This window comes from Drosophila sechellia, chromosome 2R, assembly GCF_004382195.2.
Source record: "Drosophila sechellia strain sech25 chromosome 2R, ASM438219v1, whole genome shotgun sequence".
Lineage (NCBI taxonomy): Eukaryota > Metazoa > Arthropoda > Insecta > Diptera > Drosophilidae > Drosophila > Drosophila sechellia.
The window spans coordinates 8,483,089-8,496,504 of record NC_045950.1 but is presented as its reverse complement, the minus strand read 5'-3'; the positions used below and the strand labels follow the sequence as shown (position 1 = coordinate 8,496,504).

Here is a 13,416-nt window from a genome sequence, read left to right as displayed (position 1 = left end):
TTTAAATGTAATCTAATCATAGATCCGCTGGGATCCGTTACCGTTTTGCATTTATAATAAATAATTGCAACCAAATTAATTGTTTTTATTAATTGGCGACAGGCTCCCATTGACCAAACAAGCTGAGAAATCAGAATGCTGAATTCGAAGCCAACGCGTTTTGTGGCTAAACAAATCTTTATTTAAAAGACCAACCTTAGAAATATGCCGACTCACCGCCTCAATTGCTTTTGTTTTTTAAACATTTTCATTCGGCGAGGAAAACTAAACCCACTACAACTAGCGATATCATGGATATCGTGTATTTACACATGTAATTCCGATGCCCCTCTCTTCTTTCGGTAACGAGTTACATTCGTAATTTGGTCACTTAAAAACTACTCGGTTGTGGGCGGTTCGGAAGGGCAATCCCCGCCAGCCTCTAGCCCTTGCCGCCCAGCGACAGGATGAGTTTCAGTAGCTCGGTGCGCTTCGCCTTTACAGTGTCGATGTGCAGCGACGGCAGTCCGTCGATCACCTCGTATCGGTTTAGGTAATCGGCGATGTGGTCGGTCATGCAGATGACGTGGATGCCACAGTCATAGCCGTTCGCCTGCTGTAGGCAGCGCATGGGCCGGAATTTGGCCATTCGGACGCCAAGCAGCTCCTTGATCTTGTTCATCAGCTCCAGGGAGTTGCCCGTGTTGTTGTTCCCGTACGAATCGAAGTGATAGAAGGTCTTCTCCGGACGCGAGAAGACCAACAGTGACCAGTGGCTGCCACCAGCATCGGTGGTTTCGTTGTCGTTCAGCGCGAAGAAGATGAAGGGCTTGCCAGTGGTGTTGCTCTGGTCGAGGAGCTGCTTCAGCTCCTGGTCGCCCATGTACTTCATGCACTGCGTAATCTCCGGCGCAATGAAGTGCAGATCCGCGTTGGTCTTGTACTTCATGTGCGCCAGGTACTCGTAGTAGAAGCTCAGGATCTGGTCGTTCAGCCAGTGGGGGCCGTGGAGCAGCTGGACGTCGGACATCCGCAGGCAGGAGTCGTGGAAGGTCAGCGAGATGGGGTCTGCCTTGGAGTTGCTACCCATTTTGGTGTGGAAGCTATTGCTGGCGAACCTGGGGCGCCGGCGATTCGTATTTTGGTTCTGGCGTGTATGTTGCCTGGAATGAGAATAAATGGCAAAAATTTGCTTTAAATCATGTTGTTGCGACTAGATTCGTGTTGTTCCAGCTGGCGACTGTCACCTAAGTATTTTCCTATCGTGGGGCATCATTTTCACTAACGGACTTCGCGAAAATTCGGCTAAAAGAATACAACTTTTCCGGCGAATAACACAACTCCAGGGTTTCAAAGTCAACGCAGGAATGACGTTTTCGGTTTCCTTTTACTTTTGCTTTCCCTGTCGTTTGCCGGCCGGGACTGTTGTTATTGTTGTGGTTTCACAGCAATCAGAAATTGGTCATGCCAAGCGTTATTTTAAGTACACTTTAACGTTTTTTAAACCAAAATCAACATATCGAAATTAAATAATCTTCGTACAAAGCTGTTTTGTTAGTGTCTTTGACAACGAATGGGCGGAGCAAAACAAAATAGAGGACAGTGAGGAGGCGGGGGTGGTGGTCAGATCCACTCATATATTTTCTTACTCACCACGAAAAATGGCTGCTCCTCCTCTTCGATGTCGCGACCTCGCTTTTTGTCGGTGCTTTGCACAGTCCTCGCGTATTACCATTTATTTGGCTGTTTGGGAGCAAATAACTTGAATTTACCAACTGATATTTTCACTGTTTTAAAAAGTTACACAACACTTTAAATAGTTTTTCCGCTTTTCCGCTCTAATGATAAGTCGCCGTACTCTATCACGCTTTCTGGCTTAGGCTGCCAGACTGCTCCCTAAATGTCTGGCAACGCTGACTGTCAAATCCAGTGTTGCCTAATGTGGGAATGTTATAAATCAGTAATTTAAATATGTAATTACATATTTATAAATTTTTTAATTTCTTAAGTTCACATTTTTAACATTCCTTGCAATCTGGCTTATAATTTTCAGGACAAACTGGCTTTTCGAGTATGTTAAAATTCTCAGTGGCATTAAAATTAGTTTGGCACTTAGTTTCTGAAGAAGTCTCGCTGGATTCTGGAAACGGAGCACATCCTTCGTTAGGATTCCACATACCCCCTCGCAACTGTTCTTCCAACCACTTAAGTTGCTTGTTTATCTAGAAAAAACATTCCTTTAGGTGGTTTTTTTTCAGATATGTAAATATGCAAAAAAATTATTGCCTTTTCCACCATCTCCTCGTCTCTTTCGCTGCCAAATAAATTGGCTGTAAATTGGTAGATATTCGATGGCTTTGCCTTAACCGCCTCGGCTGTAATGACCCGAATTATGGCTCGGATCTCTGGATGGCGTTGTAGATATGTCCAATCGTCCTTGCGCATGTTTCTGGAAATATTTCCAATAGTTTCATAAAATTTTGATACGTTTTCGTTAATTTTTTTAGCATGACTAGTAGTTTCCGCGTTTTCCGTTTCCTCAGCGCTTGATGTTTTCGTGCCATCCATCTTTACTTTGCCAGAAAAACGTATATTTTAAAATTTAAAATTTTTTGAAGTATTTGGTTCAATGGTGCTTATGGACTTATAACTCAACGAGTTTTTGATACCCAACATTTTGTTCACAAGATTATTCAATTGCCAGCTAAACAATTTTTTAAAATAAAATATAACCCAACTCCGTAACAATGTTTAATTCAACATTGCCGTGACCAGGATTCGAACCTGGGTTACCACGGCCACAACGTGGGGTCCTAACCACTAGACGATCACGGCTGCATTGGGTTGCTGGGCGCGGCTTTCCAAGATCCCACCACGTCACCTAATAAAAAAATGTGCAGATGTAATTATTATTCACTACCCCAAATTAAATAGAAAATCAAATAAAAAGACTAGCAAAAACTAATTTATATAAATATCATTTCAATTTGATTATTAATTATGTTAATTTTTATGAAAATAATTAGTATAAAAAAAGCCCAATTCCGTGACAATGTTTGTTTCAACATTGCCGTGACCAGGATTCGAACCTGGGTTACCACGGCCACAACGTGGGGTCCTAACCACTAGACGATCACGGCTACATCGGGTGATACGGGGCTGCTGTCAAATGACTGGTTTCAGCACAGTGCGCAGAAAATCATAGCAAGTAAGCAAGCAAGTAATGGATACCAAGTCGTAAATAAATCTATCTTTAAGCAAAACGAATTTTTAATTGTCTTTAATAATATTGAAGGGGAATGTTATTTTAATCTGTTGCTTCTTACAAATAGTTTAACATATGTATGTCTGGTTGTATGTTTATGTATGTATATTTGGTTGATTCTGAGTGTGTCGGGTTACTAAAGCAGCTACGAAATTGGTTATTTCATTTAATGTTTATTTACTCTTAAAAGATAATAATTCTACGGGTTTTTAGCCTTCGCAACTCCCTTGGTGGGGAATTTCTGGCTGCTGCTGGCTGGGGATGGAGCAGAGGAAGCTGAATTGGCATTTCCTCGGTCGCGACGCAGTTTGAGGCGCTCCCGGAACTGATTGCGTAGCGTATCCATGGACGTGTTGAGGCTGAAGTTCATGTCGGGCAGCTGATAGGTGGCCAGCAAGAAGTTGCAGCGAACCCGCTCGTTGGCGATGCGCTTGATGAGCTCCTGCATCTCATCGCTCTGAACAAAACTTCTAATGGCCACGCTCACCGTGTCCTCGGCGACCGCAGCTTTCTGCTCCATCTTGCGTTTCTTAGGTGCCTTGGACCCACCGGCTCCCAGCTCGTCTGCAGCAACCGACTCGAACTGAAGGTCAGCACTTATGCGTCTGGCGCCATGCTGGCTCTTCCTGGACCTGTGGCGTCCACTCTTACTGGATCCATCAGCCGCAGTGCCAGTCGATGTGTTTGCCTGGCCCGAGGTGCATGGATATGCTAGATCAGGGTCAATTTTTTCGAACTTGGCTGTTTTAGCACCGAGCTCGTTGAATGTAATAGATTTTCCACCGACACTTCCGTTCGGGGCTTTTGTCTCTCCTCTTTCGCTTGAATCGGGTTCCATTTCGATGGCCTTAAAGCTGCTCATTCTTCACAATGGTTGTCTTCAAGCTGATGAAACTATTGTGACTTTAATCAACCAATTAACTGACGAGTGTTTCAGTTACAAACTTACCTTAATTTAACAATACTCGGCTGTTTGCTTGGGCTTATTATTGATATCGATAGACCGATTAAACGATAGCACTCAAATAGTGCTGCGTAACGAAATATTTGGTTGGCGTCATGTGGTGCTTGATGTTGGAGACATGTGTTTCGTATACTTATTATAATGCATTTATTGTATTATGCGAGAAATTTGATAAGCTTTCGTTTTCATCAACTGATTGCTTTCAGTAATTAATATTACTTAGTTTTGTGTGTCGTTCTGCAACACTGTGCCTTAGATTTGGATTCTGGCTGGCATTGGCCAACACCCCGTTGTAGCCGTGATCGTCTAGTGGTTAGGACCCCACGTTGTGGCCGTGGTAACCCAGGTTCGAATCCTGGTCACGGCAATGTTGAAATAAACATTGTCACGGAAATGGGGTTTTTTTATTTTTAAATTTGCTTAAATATGTATATATTTTATATATATATATTATATTATATATATTGTATACATAAATGATATAAAAACTTCTCGTATTCAAACAATATAGATTTAAGTTTAACGCTGCTTGTATTTTTATTCAAAGGCATACTCTGAAGATTTCTAAGGATGAATAAAAACATTTTTATGATATTTTGAAGTAATCGTCAAATATATTTGAGCATAGATAGGTACTTAAGCGACATAAATATATTTCTATATTTCACGAATTAGTGTTTCATTGAAAATGTTGTCAAATTTGTATAATTTTACGCATGTTTTGAAAATTTTTGGTAATGGGTAGCTTAATTGGTAGCTTAACTGTAAGTATCTCGAAAAGTGAGAGGCATTGGGCACGCCCAGTGAAAGGCAGGGCTATTTTTAATTAACCAATAATCACGTCTTGAGCGGGTAATGAAAACTTGTTTTCTTTTAAAATAAAATTACTTTTGATGTACGGTCGGTGTCCGAAATTCTAAATGATGTGATAAATAAATAAAACAGTAACATTTTTATTATCTATGCTATTTATAGAAACTTTAGAGATTGAAGATTGAAGTTAAAACTGATTTCTTTCAAAAAAGTAATTTGGCAGCCGTGAAACGTCAACCGATGTAGCCGTGATCGTCTAGTGGTTAGGACCCCACGTTGTGGCCGTGGTAACCCAGGTTCGAATCCTGGTCACGGCAATGTTGAAACAAACATTGTCACGGAGTCGGTTTTTTTTTATTTTTTATAAACCTTTCAACAATTTAAGATTAATTTCAAAAGTCCAGTTGTGTATATTTTTTATTGAAAACCACTTTTTCCAACTTCTGACTTTATTTATATCGCATGAAAGGATCTAATTTCAAAAGTCCAGTTGTGTATATTTTTTATTGAAAACCACTTTTTCCAACTTCTGACTTTATTTATATCGCATGAAAGGATCTAGTTGATACTTTCAATTACTATAGATCTGTGTTTAGTTAATCAATGATGATCATTAGGTGACCAGCTGGGATTTGGGAAACCTCCATCCAACAACCCGACGTAGCCGTGATCGTCTAGTGGTTAGGACCCCACGTTGTGGCCGTGGTAACCCAGGTTCGAATCCTGGTCACGGCAATGCTGCGATATGCATTGTCACGGAGTTGGGTTAGTTTTTTGTTATTGCAACAGTCGGCAATTACATTTTTTTTAGTCCCAACAAGGCTTTAAGAACATTTCAATGTATAAAACACCAAGAGTTTGATTTGTTTTATAGACTTTTAATTTTGATTATTTACAGTTTGCCTCTTTGCATAACATACAGAAGATATAATTATTTAATTAATATTAATTAAACTATTTGCATTACTAAAGCTTATAGGGGTTTCAGCCGAACTTAGCATCTGCATCTGTGATTTAGGTTTGTTTTTTTTAGATAGCTTAATAAACACACGCCAGGGCGGAATGTAGTTCTACTTTAGTTGAGGGGAGGCATAAATAACAGAAACAAATTGACACAATTTCATAAAATTAACTACGATAAGAGCGCTTCTCTACAACACGGGGTACAAAATAAGACGGTCAGGTGGATTGAAATTGAAATGTACTTTCAATGCTCCTCTTCACTGCTGGCCGTAGAGCAGTTCCGATCCGGGCGGTATGCTACTAGGGTCCACATTCACATTAAAGTAGTTGGCTGGCGTGGCAACGGAGGGAAATGCGGTGGCCATTCCTGGAGCCTGCTGTTGTTGCTGCTGCTGATGGCGCTGCTGCTGGGGATGCTGTTGCAACGTAAGGTTGTACGGATTTTGCACATACTCCTGATAGATGTCCGCTGCTGCTGGCCCCGCTCCACTCGTCGCCGCTTGGCTTTCGTAAACGGGCGCAAAGCTGTGCACAATGGATGCCTGCGGCATTTTTGGTAGCGATGGGTACGCATTTCCGGCCAGCAGATGACTAATTGGCACATTGATGGCAGGATCGCTGGCTGGAGCCGGCAACTGTTGCTGCTGGGCCTGATACTGTTGATAGTACTGTTGGTAGAGCAGTTGCTGCTGCTGCTGCCCAAACTGTTCCGCAGTTGTCTCCGGCGCCATGGGCACCTCAATGGCGTAGCTATTGTACGTATTGTTGGTGGTTACGATGTTGGTCTGCTGGACTATTGAAGCCGGCTGCTCCGCCTCCTGCGGGCTGTGCGTCGGGGACGTGGTCGTGGCTTGCACGGCAGCAGCAGTTGCCTCATTCACCAAATCCGGCAATAATGTACTTGGTGGTATCGGGTCCGTAACCGCAGGCGGCTGCGGTGGCACAATAATGGGCTGTCCACACATGTACATGAAAAATATTTGTTTTATAATGGGAAAGAATAGTTTATTCTTGTAGAACCTACCTGAGCAAATACAAAGCTGGGTGGTTGTTGCAGTGCGTCGGCCATGGGTGGCTGCAGTATAATGCTCCTCCTCGGCGACTCGACGGGCGAGCCCAGCAAAGGTGTGGCTGCCGGAGGAGTTGGTGCGCTCACCACCAACTCGTTGGAAGCCTGAGTTTGCCTGGGCAAAATGGTCACCGCTGGTACCTGTTGCTGTGGGGCGGCAGTCACAGCTGCCAGTGGAGCTGGGTTCGTTAAGGTCTGAGCTCGCTTGCCTGCAATTAATATTGAGCACATTTATTGTTTAGTTAGTATAAAAATATGAAGACATAAATGCGGAGGTGGAAAGATAAAAGGAAATATAACACTATTCAATTCTTTTTGCCAATTTTCTTGAGCAACTTCAGCTTGGATCTTAGCTTGGCCCATGGTTTCTTGCGCTGCTTAGCCGGAAGGGTATCACATTTGCTCGCGGATATTGAGGAAATCTTTGGACTATAGCCATATAGCGGCAGGGACAAGGAATAATTGGTTGTGCCCGTAGAATGGGCGAATTTAATTTGCGTAAAGTCAAGCGAGATCGCTGAAGTAATTGAATCTGCTGGTGGGATAAAATATTAGACCTATTCTAAAAAGACGCGTTACTCACCTTCGTCGTGGAAAAGCTCCTCCTTCAGGTTGGGCAAAAATTCACCAATGCGTCGCCAGGTTAGCTCCCAAAGAGCCTGTTGTAAACTACCATCCTGATTGTGGAACACTCGCACTGAGTGCATCACCAGCAGCATGTTCTTCAGTATCTCCTGCATCTGCTCCGACAATGTGTCCGATCCCACCTTCATAAAGCGCTCAATGTAGTCCAATATATCCAGCCATAGCTCGTTAAAAGCGTTTCCCAGCTCGATGAGCGTGGTCAGGTGTTGTAGGAACACCTTGGACATAATGGTGGCCGTTCGTATACGCGACTCCTCGAGGAGAGCGGCGTCCAGTTGGCCGGCTGCATTGCTCTCGGGCAGAAGTTCGTTTAGGAGGGGGAACAGCACCTGGTGGAAGCAAGAGCACCATTCTGTTCCCGACAACGTCTGCAGGTCATGGACTAACAAAGCCCGCTGCTGCAGGCATGAGATGGCATGGGTGCGCACCTCCCGCCGCCGATCCATTGCCAGCCTGGCAATGCCCTGAAGCAATGGACACCAGCCCGGTGACCACAAAGCTGCCGACTGCGGCACTGTGCATCCTTCTTCCGCCCACCATCGGAAGATCTGGGCAGTTCGCGTGTACAACGTATACATTAGGTCCAGCAGTTGAATGGACAGCTGTTCGTAGCGCTGGGCCAGGTCCTCCTGCTCTGCCGCATTTCCGTTTATCTGGTTGTCGGACGGGTCGCCCGTCAGAAGAGTAAGATTACTGCTCGAGGCGGAGGAAGCCATGCCCGGTTTGCGTTCGCTGCGCTTCTTGGAACTTTTCTGCTTAGCCATCGATTCCAACTTTCGTCGCTGGCGTATACCTCCATCCCGGCAAGCCTCCACAAAGATGCGGATGCAGCGAACGCAGGCTTCAAAATTGTAAGGCGTGATGTGTGCCACACTGCGCACGATAAACGCCAGCGAATCCCAGCACTTGAAAAGGGCAAACGGAGCGTGGTCCAGTAACTGACAACTGTAAACAAGCGTATTTACTGGAGGAGCACTCAGACTAGGCGGAGATTGTGGTCTGCAAAAGCAACTTGGTTGTATTAGATATGAAAGTTTAATGAGTGAAGAATCTCACCTGGAGGCCGTAGTTAACTCACTGTCTTTGTTATTGACCAGAATCCAGTTCTCAGCACTGGGACTGGAGGCAGCAGGGGCTGCAGATGCCTTCGTGATCTCCGAGTCGGAAGTGTAGCCACGCTCTGGCACGGCAGTTGCGTCCTCCTCGCCACTTATAGCACCATCAGACTTTGCGCTTCCGTTGGGCGGCAATGGCAGCTGCGCATCATCGTAACTGGGCGGTACAGCTCCGGCTCCCACGCATTCAAGTAGATTGAAAATAATCTGCCAGTCCTGCTCGGAATGAATGTTTTGGGCCGACGTCTTGAGCAGCTCATAGATACCAATAGAAATCTGTTTAGAAATGCGCAGCAACAAGGCTGGCTTAAGCATTAAAAGCATCTTGAGCGATTGCAATACGATCGGACACAGCTCCTCATTTCGCATCAGATAGATAGCTAGTTTTAGGACAGCTACAATGCATCGGTTGAGTAGGTAGTCGTATCCACAGGAGGCACTGCCCATAAGCAGTAGGTACATTTGGTCTCGAACTGCTGGCCACAGCGGTATCATGCGATCACGGTTATGAACCACTATCTTGACCAAAAACTCCATCCAGAAAACAGTTTGATCTTCGGCGTACGGCAGGCCAATGGATTTGTGCCCCTGAGGAGCCTTCAGTAGCGCCAGAACGCATTTGAGTAACTCCTGTAGCGACTCTAGTTGCACAAACTTTGATTCCTGCAGCATTTGATCCAGCTGGCACTCCTTAATGCACTTCCGTCCAAGCTTGATAAAGTCCTGCTCCTCGTACGTTGGTTCTCTCTGACCCTCCGAGCTGATAAATGAGTACAGGCTGGAAAATAGTCCCGATTCCTGCTTCTCGCGGGGTTTTTCCAGGATTAACGTGGCCTTTCCGTTCGCCTCGCAAAAGTCTTCCACTTCGATCAATGATTTTGGCAGCAACTTGAGACGGAAAAGCTGCAGATATAGATCCAAAATGTGTTTCCAGCTCTCTCTTAAGCAGTCGCCGTAGTCGTGAACCAATAGAAACACCGTTCGCATGGCAGCCTGAGCCTTTCCGTTCAATCCAAAGTTCACAGCTTGCTGGGTTTCATTGTTCGCCGGAGCGGGCTCATGCTGTTCTACGCTGCTCAGCAGCGTTGTGAATTTGCAGAGAGTTAAAACGAGGGCATCGAAATCCGAATGCAGATTATAGTGCGCCGATATGGCAGCGGATTTGCTGAAACCTGCAATGTAATCGTAATGTTAGAAATGAATGGTAATTATTAGATGTTGATGTACCTGCTAAAGTTTTTTGGTAGCCCGTTTCAGTGCTCTTATCAAACATAAAGCTTAGGGCGCTCAGAGAAGCACCCCATACAATATTAAAGATCTCCACGTCGTATGATGCGTCATGAACATAATGAAAATGTCCATCGTGTGTGTCTCCTCGTCGAAGCAGTACTTTCCATTGATAGTTTTCACGCACCAGGCCCGTTTGCTCTGCTGGCATAACGATCTCTTCGTTCCTTAAATAATTAATTGAATATAAGCGAATGAGGGTAAGCTATATGTACTAAAGCTTACTTGATTGCATTAAAGACTTGAGCCAGCATTTCTTGATCGAAATCTTCGCCACCGTTTAGACCACGCAAATTCTTAGTGAAATCCTCAAGCGTCATCGGAACATTTAAACGCTTCGCGTTCGAGTTGTGCTGATCCATGTTCAGCATGATGATGGCATAGGCCAAGCGGAAAGCAGCGTCTACGTTGGCAAACGGATCTTGGTTTTGTTTCTATATTGGTGGGATACATACATGATTAATATCTGAGACTCCAAGTATCTTAGTAGATGTGTATACTCACATGCCAATGATCAGAAAAGTGTTCCAGCACCAAAAAGATCAATGGCGCCTCTCCGGGCAATCTGAAGGTCTCCAGATAAAGGCGCAATGCTTGATCCACTCGAAGACCAGTAAAATCAAACGAGTCCACAAAATTAATTAGAATCTTAGAGTCGACGTTCTTCTTTTTCGAGATATATTCGCCAATCATTTTCTTATCGAGCCCGGGATTTTCGCGAAGGAACAGGGCCACCTGCATGGGATCAAGCTCGGCATTTAGGATGCCGTGTTCTTGCAGATACTGGATTCCTTTCTCTGGACGCTGATTAAAACGCTCTGTTCCTTGGGATAGCAGACGCTTCTTTTGCTTGACATTGGCCAGCTGTTCACTGGTTATTCCCACTCCCTCTCCGCCAGATTGTAGTCGTAGTCGCTGTGAGCTCGCATTAATAAAGCTTGCGATATTCTCTACTTTCTCTTCTATAGCTACACTATTGCCAGAATCAATTACGATTCCCTCCAATCCGCTGTTGTGGCGAGAATGGCGGCTGCAACCTGTTGCTGGGGCAGCTTCTGGCAAGGACTCTCTGTTGTTACTGCTATTCTTGCTCGCGGCACAATTTCGCTCGATGCTGTCTATCACACTTAACAGGGTGTCCATTGAGATAATGTGGGTGCTATAAACTGCATTCGTTGCTGACAGCGTATATTTGCTCAGTAGGTTTGTCAGACTTTCAAACATATCCGTGCAGTACAAGTCACAATCGTAGTTGATATACAATTCCGTGACGAAGCCGGGAATGCGCCACAACTGCAGTAGATTGTCCAGAGCGAGTTCTCGCATTTCGTAGGGCGTTTTGGGATTATCGCTAGCAATAATCTCGCTCAATTTTCTAAGGTAGGCTTCCAGCTGAAACTTGAGATGTCCGCGCAGAGACTCGAATAGCAAAAAACAGAGCTGCAAATTGGCGGCAAAGATGCTAAGCCGCTCCGAGCTGAGAAGCTGTAAGGAAAGGCAAGAGTTAGTTTAGAAATAACTAAGGAATCAATTAATATTCCCTTACCGATATCAAGTTTCTGCACAAGTCGTCCTTTACAAGCTCCAGCAAGCCCTCATACTTTCCAATATTATCAGCTGCCACTTCAAAAGCTACTGTGAGTAGACTAAGGCCCGTGTGCATCATGCTATCCGAGTTCTGCTTATCCAGAGGATTGCTGAGGGTTATGAGGAACCGGAACAACTCCTGGATGAAGGGCAGGCCATAAGGGGAGAGAGATGTTACATCGTGATCGGTGGACTGCTGTGTAAAACGGACGCCCACCGAGTTGATGTACTCGCTACTATTTGCTTCGGCGAGAGTGCTGGTTGCTTCACCCGTTTCGCCGTCCAGCAAGGGCTCCGAATCAGTCGACTCCACTTGAATAACAGGAGTGTCCGGGACAGTGGTTTCATCTTCCCCCGTGCTCGCCGTTGTTGTTGGTGTCTGCGTAATCTTTCCCTGCATGTCCAATATGTTTCCCGCTGGACTGGCGGGTGTGGTGGCCAGTATGGGTGCCTTCAAGTGCCCTGGCACCGTCAGATTGGCAGACTGCGGTGTTTGAGGCGGTTCCCCCACTGCTGATGATTTCCTCGGTGCTGTCGGGGCTTGGGCAACCGTCTTACGCTTTAGTTTTTCTTGGGTAGCTCCGCTGGCAGCATCTCCGATAGTAAATCGCTTCTGGAGCATGGTGTCACTGCGCTCTTCGGCGAACTGGGGAAGGCGCATGAAGAAGAGCAGCACCATGTCCTTGAGCGATTTTTCCGCCGAGCGACGCAGCAGTTCACTTAGCCTCGGCTCGAAGCAGATCTTGAAGCAGCTGAGCATCACCTCGCACATGGAACTATTGCTGACGGCGGCTCCTTCCGGACTGCGGATAAGCGTGTGCAGCACCTCAATCACTCGCATAAAGGTGACACCATCCGAGGACTGATCGGTACCCATAAAGCGGGCATGTGTCACAGCATCGGCAATGCGCTCCACAATGTCAGCTAGATTTGGAGATGTGGGATCTGGGGATAGGTACAAAATGAGCAAATGAAGAGGGGAAAGTACTAACTCAGGTTACCTATTAGCCCGTAAGACAAGAATTTATTAATAGATGCCAAGGCTAGGCTAGTCAACGGGCCCGTTGCGTCCGCCGTGCGAATCACCTCGAGAAACGGGGCCAGGAAGACTTGAGGTTCGATCTGACGCAGGTCCTCGATCCGATTTAGCTCATGCTTGAGGTCAATAAACAGCTTCAACAGCAAGTCATCCTCGTCGTCCTGTGGGTGGGGAAGAGGGGCATATATAGTTTCTAATCGCAGTGAGCATTAGGAGCACTGTTTACCACGTAGGCGGTGGCATTCCAACGCGTTCCACGACGCATGGCCGTCATCAGGGTGGCCATTTCGCCCCGCACCACGTAGATGCCATTGCCTGGAAGCGCCATGGTGTCCGCGTGTCCTCCGTTGCGGTGTCTTTCCGACAGCAGCTAGTTGGCTTCCAGTTCCAGGGCTAGCGCAGAAAATTGCAGTTTTCGTGGGGCAGGGCAGCTCCTCCTCCCTTCCGACGACCTTCGCATATGTTTTGGCACTCGCCACTTGCCCACTCGCACACTCACGCTACCTGGACGTATCTGGGCGCGCTGCCTAGTTGGGCATCTCTCACTAATCCTAACTAAACGAACTGGTAAGCTGCTAATTTTTGGTGACGTTTACGTGTCGTTTATGTTCTTGTGTGCAGTCCGAATATTTTGCACAAGCGTCTTCCAACACTGGCGCGGCAGTTCGTCGCTTCGCAGCACTGGCACAG

The 13,416-nt window shown here is 45.8% G+C and overlaps 4 protein-coding genes and 5 non-coding genes across 12 annotated transcripts; 3 read left to right on the top strand and 6 right to left on the bottom strand.

The window, feature by feature from the left end:
• Window positions 1-139: 139 nt before the first annotated feature.
• On the bottom strand, window positions 140-1,854 carry LOC6608813 (sentrin-specific protease 8). Its single transcript, XM_002033491.2, has 2 exons — window positions 1,633-1,854; window positions 140-1,142 (listed from the first exon to the last, which is right to left on the bottom strand). Exon 2 carries the CDS (start codon window positions 1,067-1,069, stop codon window positions 422-424), a length of 648 nt encoding a protein of 215 aa, XP_002033527.1. The 5' UTR covers window positions 1,070-1,142; window positions 1,633-1,854; the 3' UTR covers window positions 140-421.
• Window positions 1,804-2,673, bottom strand: LOC6608812. The gene is made up of 2 exons (XM_002033490.2): window positions 2,266-2,673; window positions 1,804-2,201 (listed from the first exon to the last, which is right to left on the bottom strand). The coding sequence occupies exons 1-2, from the start codon at window positions 2,545-2,547 to the stop codon at window positions 1,998-2,000; spliced, it is 486 nt and encodes a 161-aa protein (XP_002033526.1). The 5' UTR covers window positions 2,548-2,673; the 3' UTR covers window positions 1,804-1,997.
• A 69-nt stretch (window positions 2,674-2,742) lies between these two features.
• Trnah-gug lies at window positions 2,743-2,814 on the bottom strand. Its single transcript has one exon. It is a non-coding gene; the product is annotated as a tRNA-His (tRNA).
• A 233-nt stretch (window positions 2,815-3,047) lies between these two features.
• On the bottom strand, window positions 3,048-3,119 carry Trnah-gug. Its single transcript has one exon. It is a non-coding gene; the product is annotated as a tRNA-His (tRNA).
• Window positions 3,120-3,258: 139 nt separating this feature from the next.
• On the bottom strand, window positions 3,259-4,289 carry LOC116800567. Of its 3 annotated transcripts, none has more exons than XM_032716266.1 (2): window positions 4,194-4,289; window positions 3,259-4,129 (listed from the first exon to the last, which is right to left on the bottom strand). In XM_032716266.1, exon 2 carries the CDS (start codon window positions 4,104-4,106, stop codon window positions 3,444-3,446), a length of 663 nt encoding a protein of 220 aa, XP_032572157.1. In that variant the 5' UTR covers window positions 4,107-4,129; window positions 4,194-4,289; the 3' UTR covers window positions 3,259-3,443. The 3 variants fall into 3 exon arrangements, with proteins under 3 accessions (XP_032572157.1, XP_032572156.1, XP_032572158.1); XM_032716265.1 differs by having other exon boundaries at window positions 3,259-4,138; window positions 4,194-4,276; XM_032716267.1 differs by having other exon boundaries at window positions 3,259-4,147; window positions 4,194-4,239.
• A 214-nt stretch (window positions 4,290-4,503) lies between these two features.
• Trnah-gug lies at window positions 4,504-4,575 on the top strand. Its single transcript has one exon. It is a non-coding gene; the product is annotated as a tRNA-His (tRNA).
• A 691-nt stretch (window positions 4,576-5,266) lies between these two features.
• Window positions 5,267-5,338, top strand: Trnah-gug. The gene has a single exon. It is a non-coding gene; the product is annotated as a tRNA-His (tRNA).
• Window positions 5,339-5,684: 346 nt separating this feature from the next.
• On the top strand, window positions 5,685-5,756 carry Trnah-gug. Its single transcript has one exon. It is a non-coding gene; the product is annotated as a tRNA-His (tRNA).
• Window positions 5,757-5,883: 127 nt separating this feature from the next.
• Window positions 5,884-13,369, bottom strand: LOC6608806 (Golgi-specific brefeldin A-resistance guanine nucleotide exchange factor 1). Of its 2 annotated transcripts, XM_002033489.2 has the most exons (10): window positions 12,953-13,365; window positions 12,689-12,887; window positions 11,647-12,632; window positions 10,605-11,585; window positions 10,326-10,534; window positions 10,041-10,267; window positions 8,755-9,985; window positions 7,637-8,697; window positions 7,009-7,262; window positions 5,884-6,937 (listed from the first exon to the last, which is right to left on the bottom strand). In XM_002033489.2, the coding sequence occupies exons 1-10, from the start codon at window positions 13,052-13,054 to the stop codon at window positions 6,242-6,244; spliced, it is 5,946 nt and encodes a 1,981-aa protein (XP_002033525.1). In that variant the 5' UTR covers window positions 13,055-13,365; the 3' UTR covers window positions 5,884-6,241. The 2 variants fall into 2 exon arrangements, with proteins under 2 accessions (XP_002033525.1, XP_032570835.1); XM_032714944.1 differs by lacking the exons at window positions 5,884-6,937; window positions 7,009-7,262 and adding an exon at window positions 7,311-7,588 and having other exon boundaries at window positions 12,953-13,369.
• Window positions 13,370-13,416: the final 47 nt, after the last annotated feature.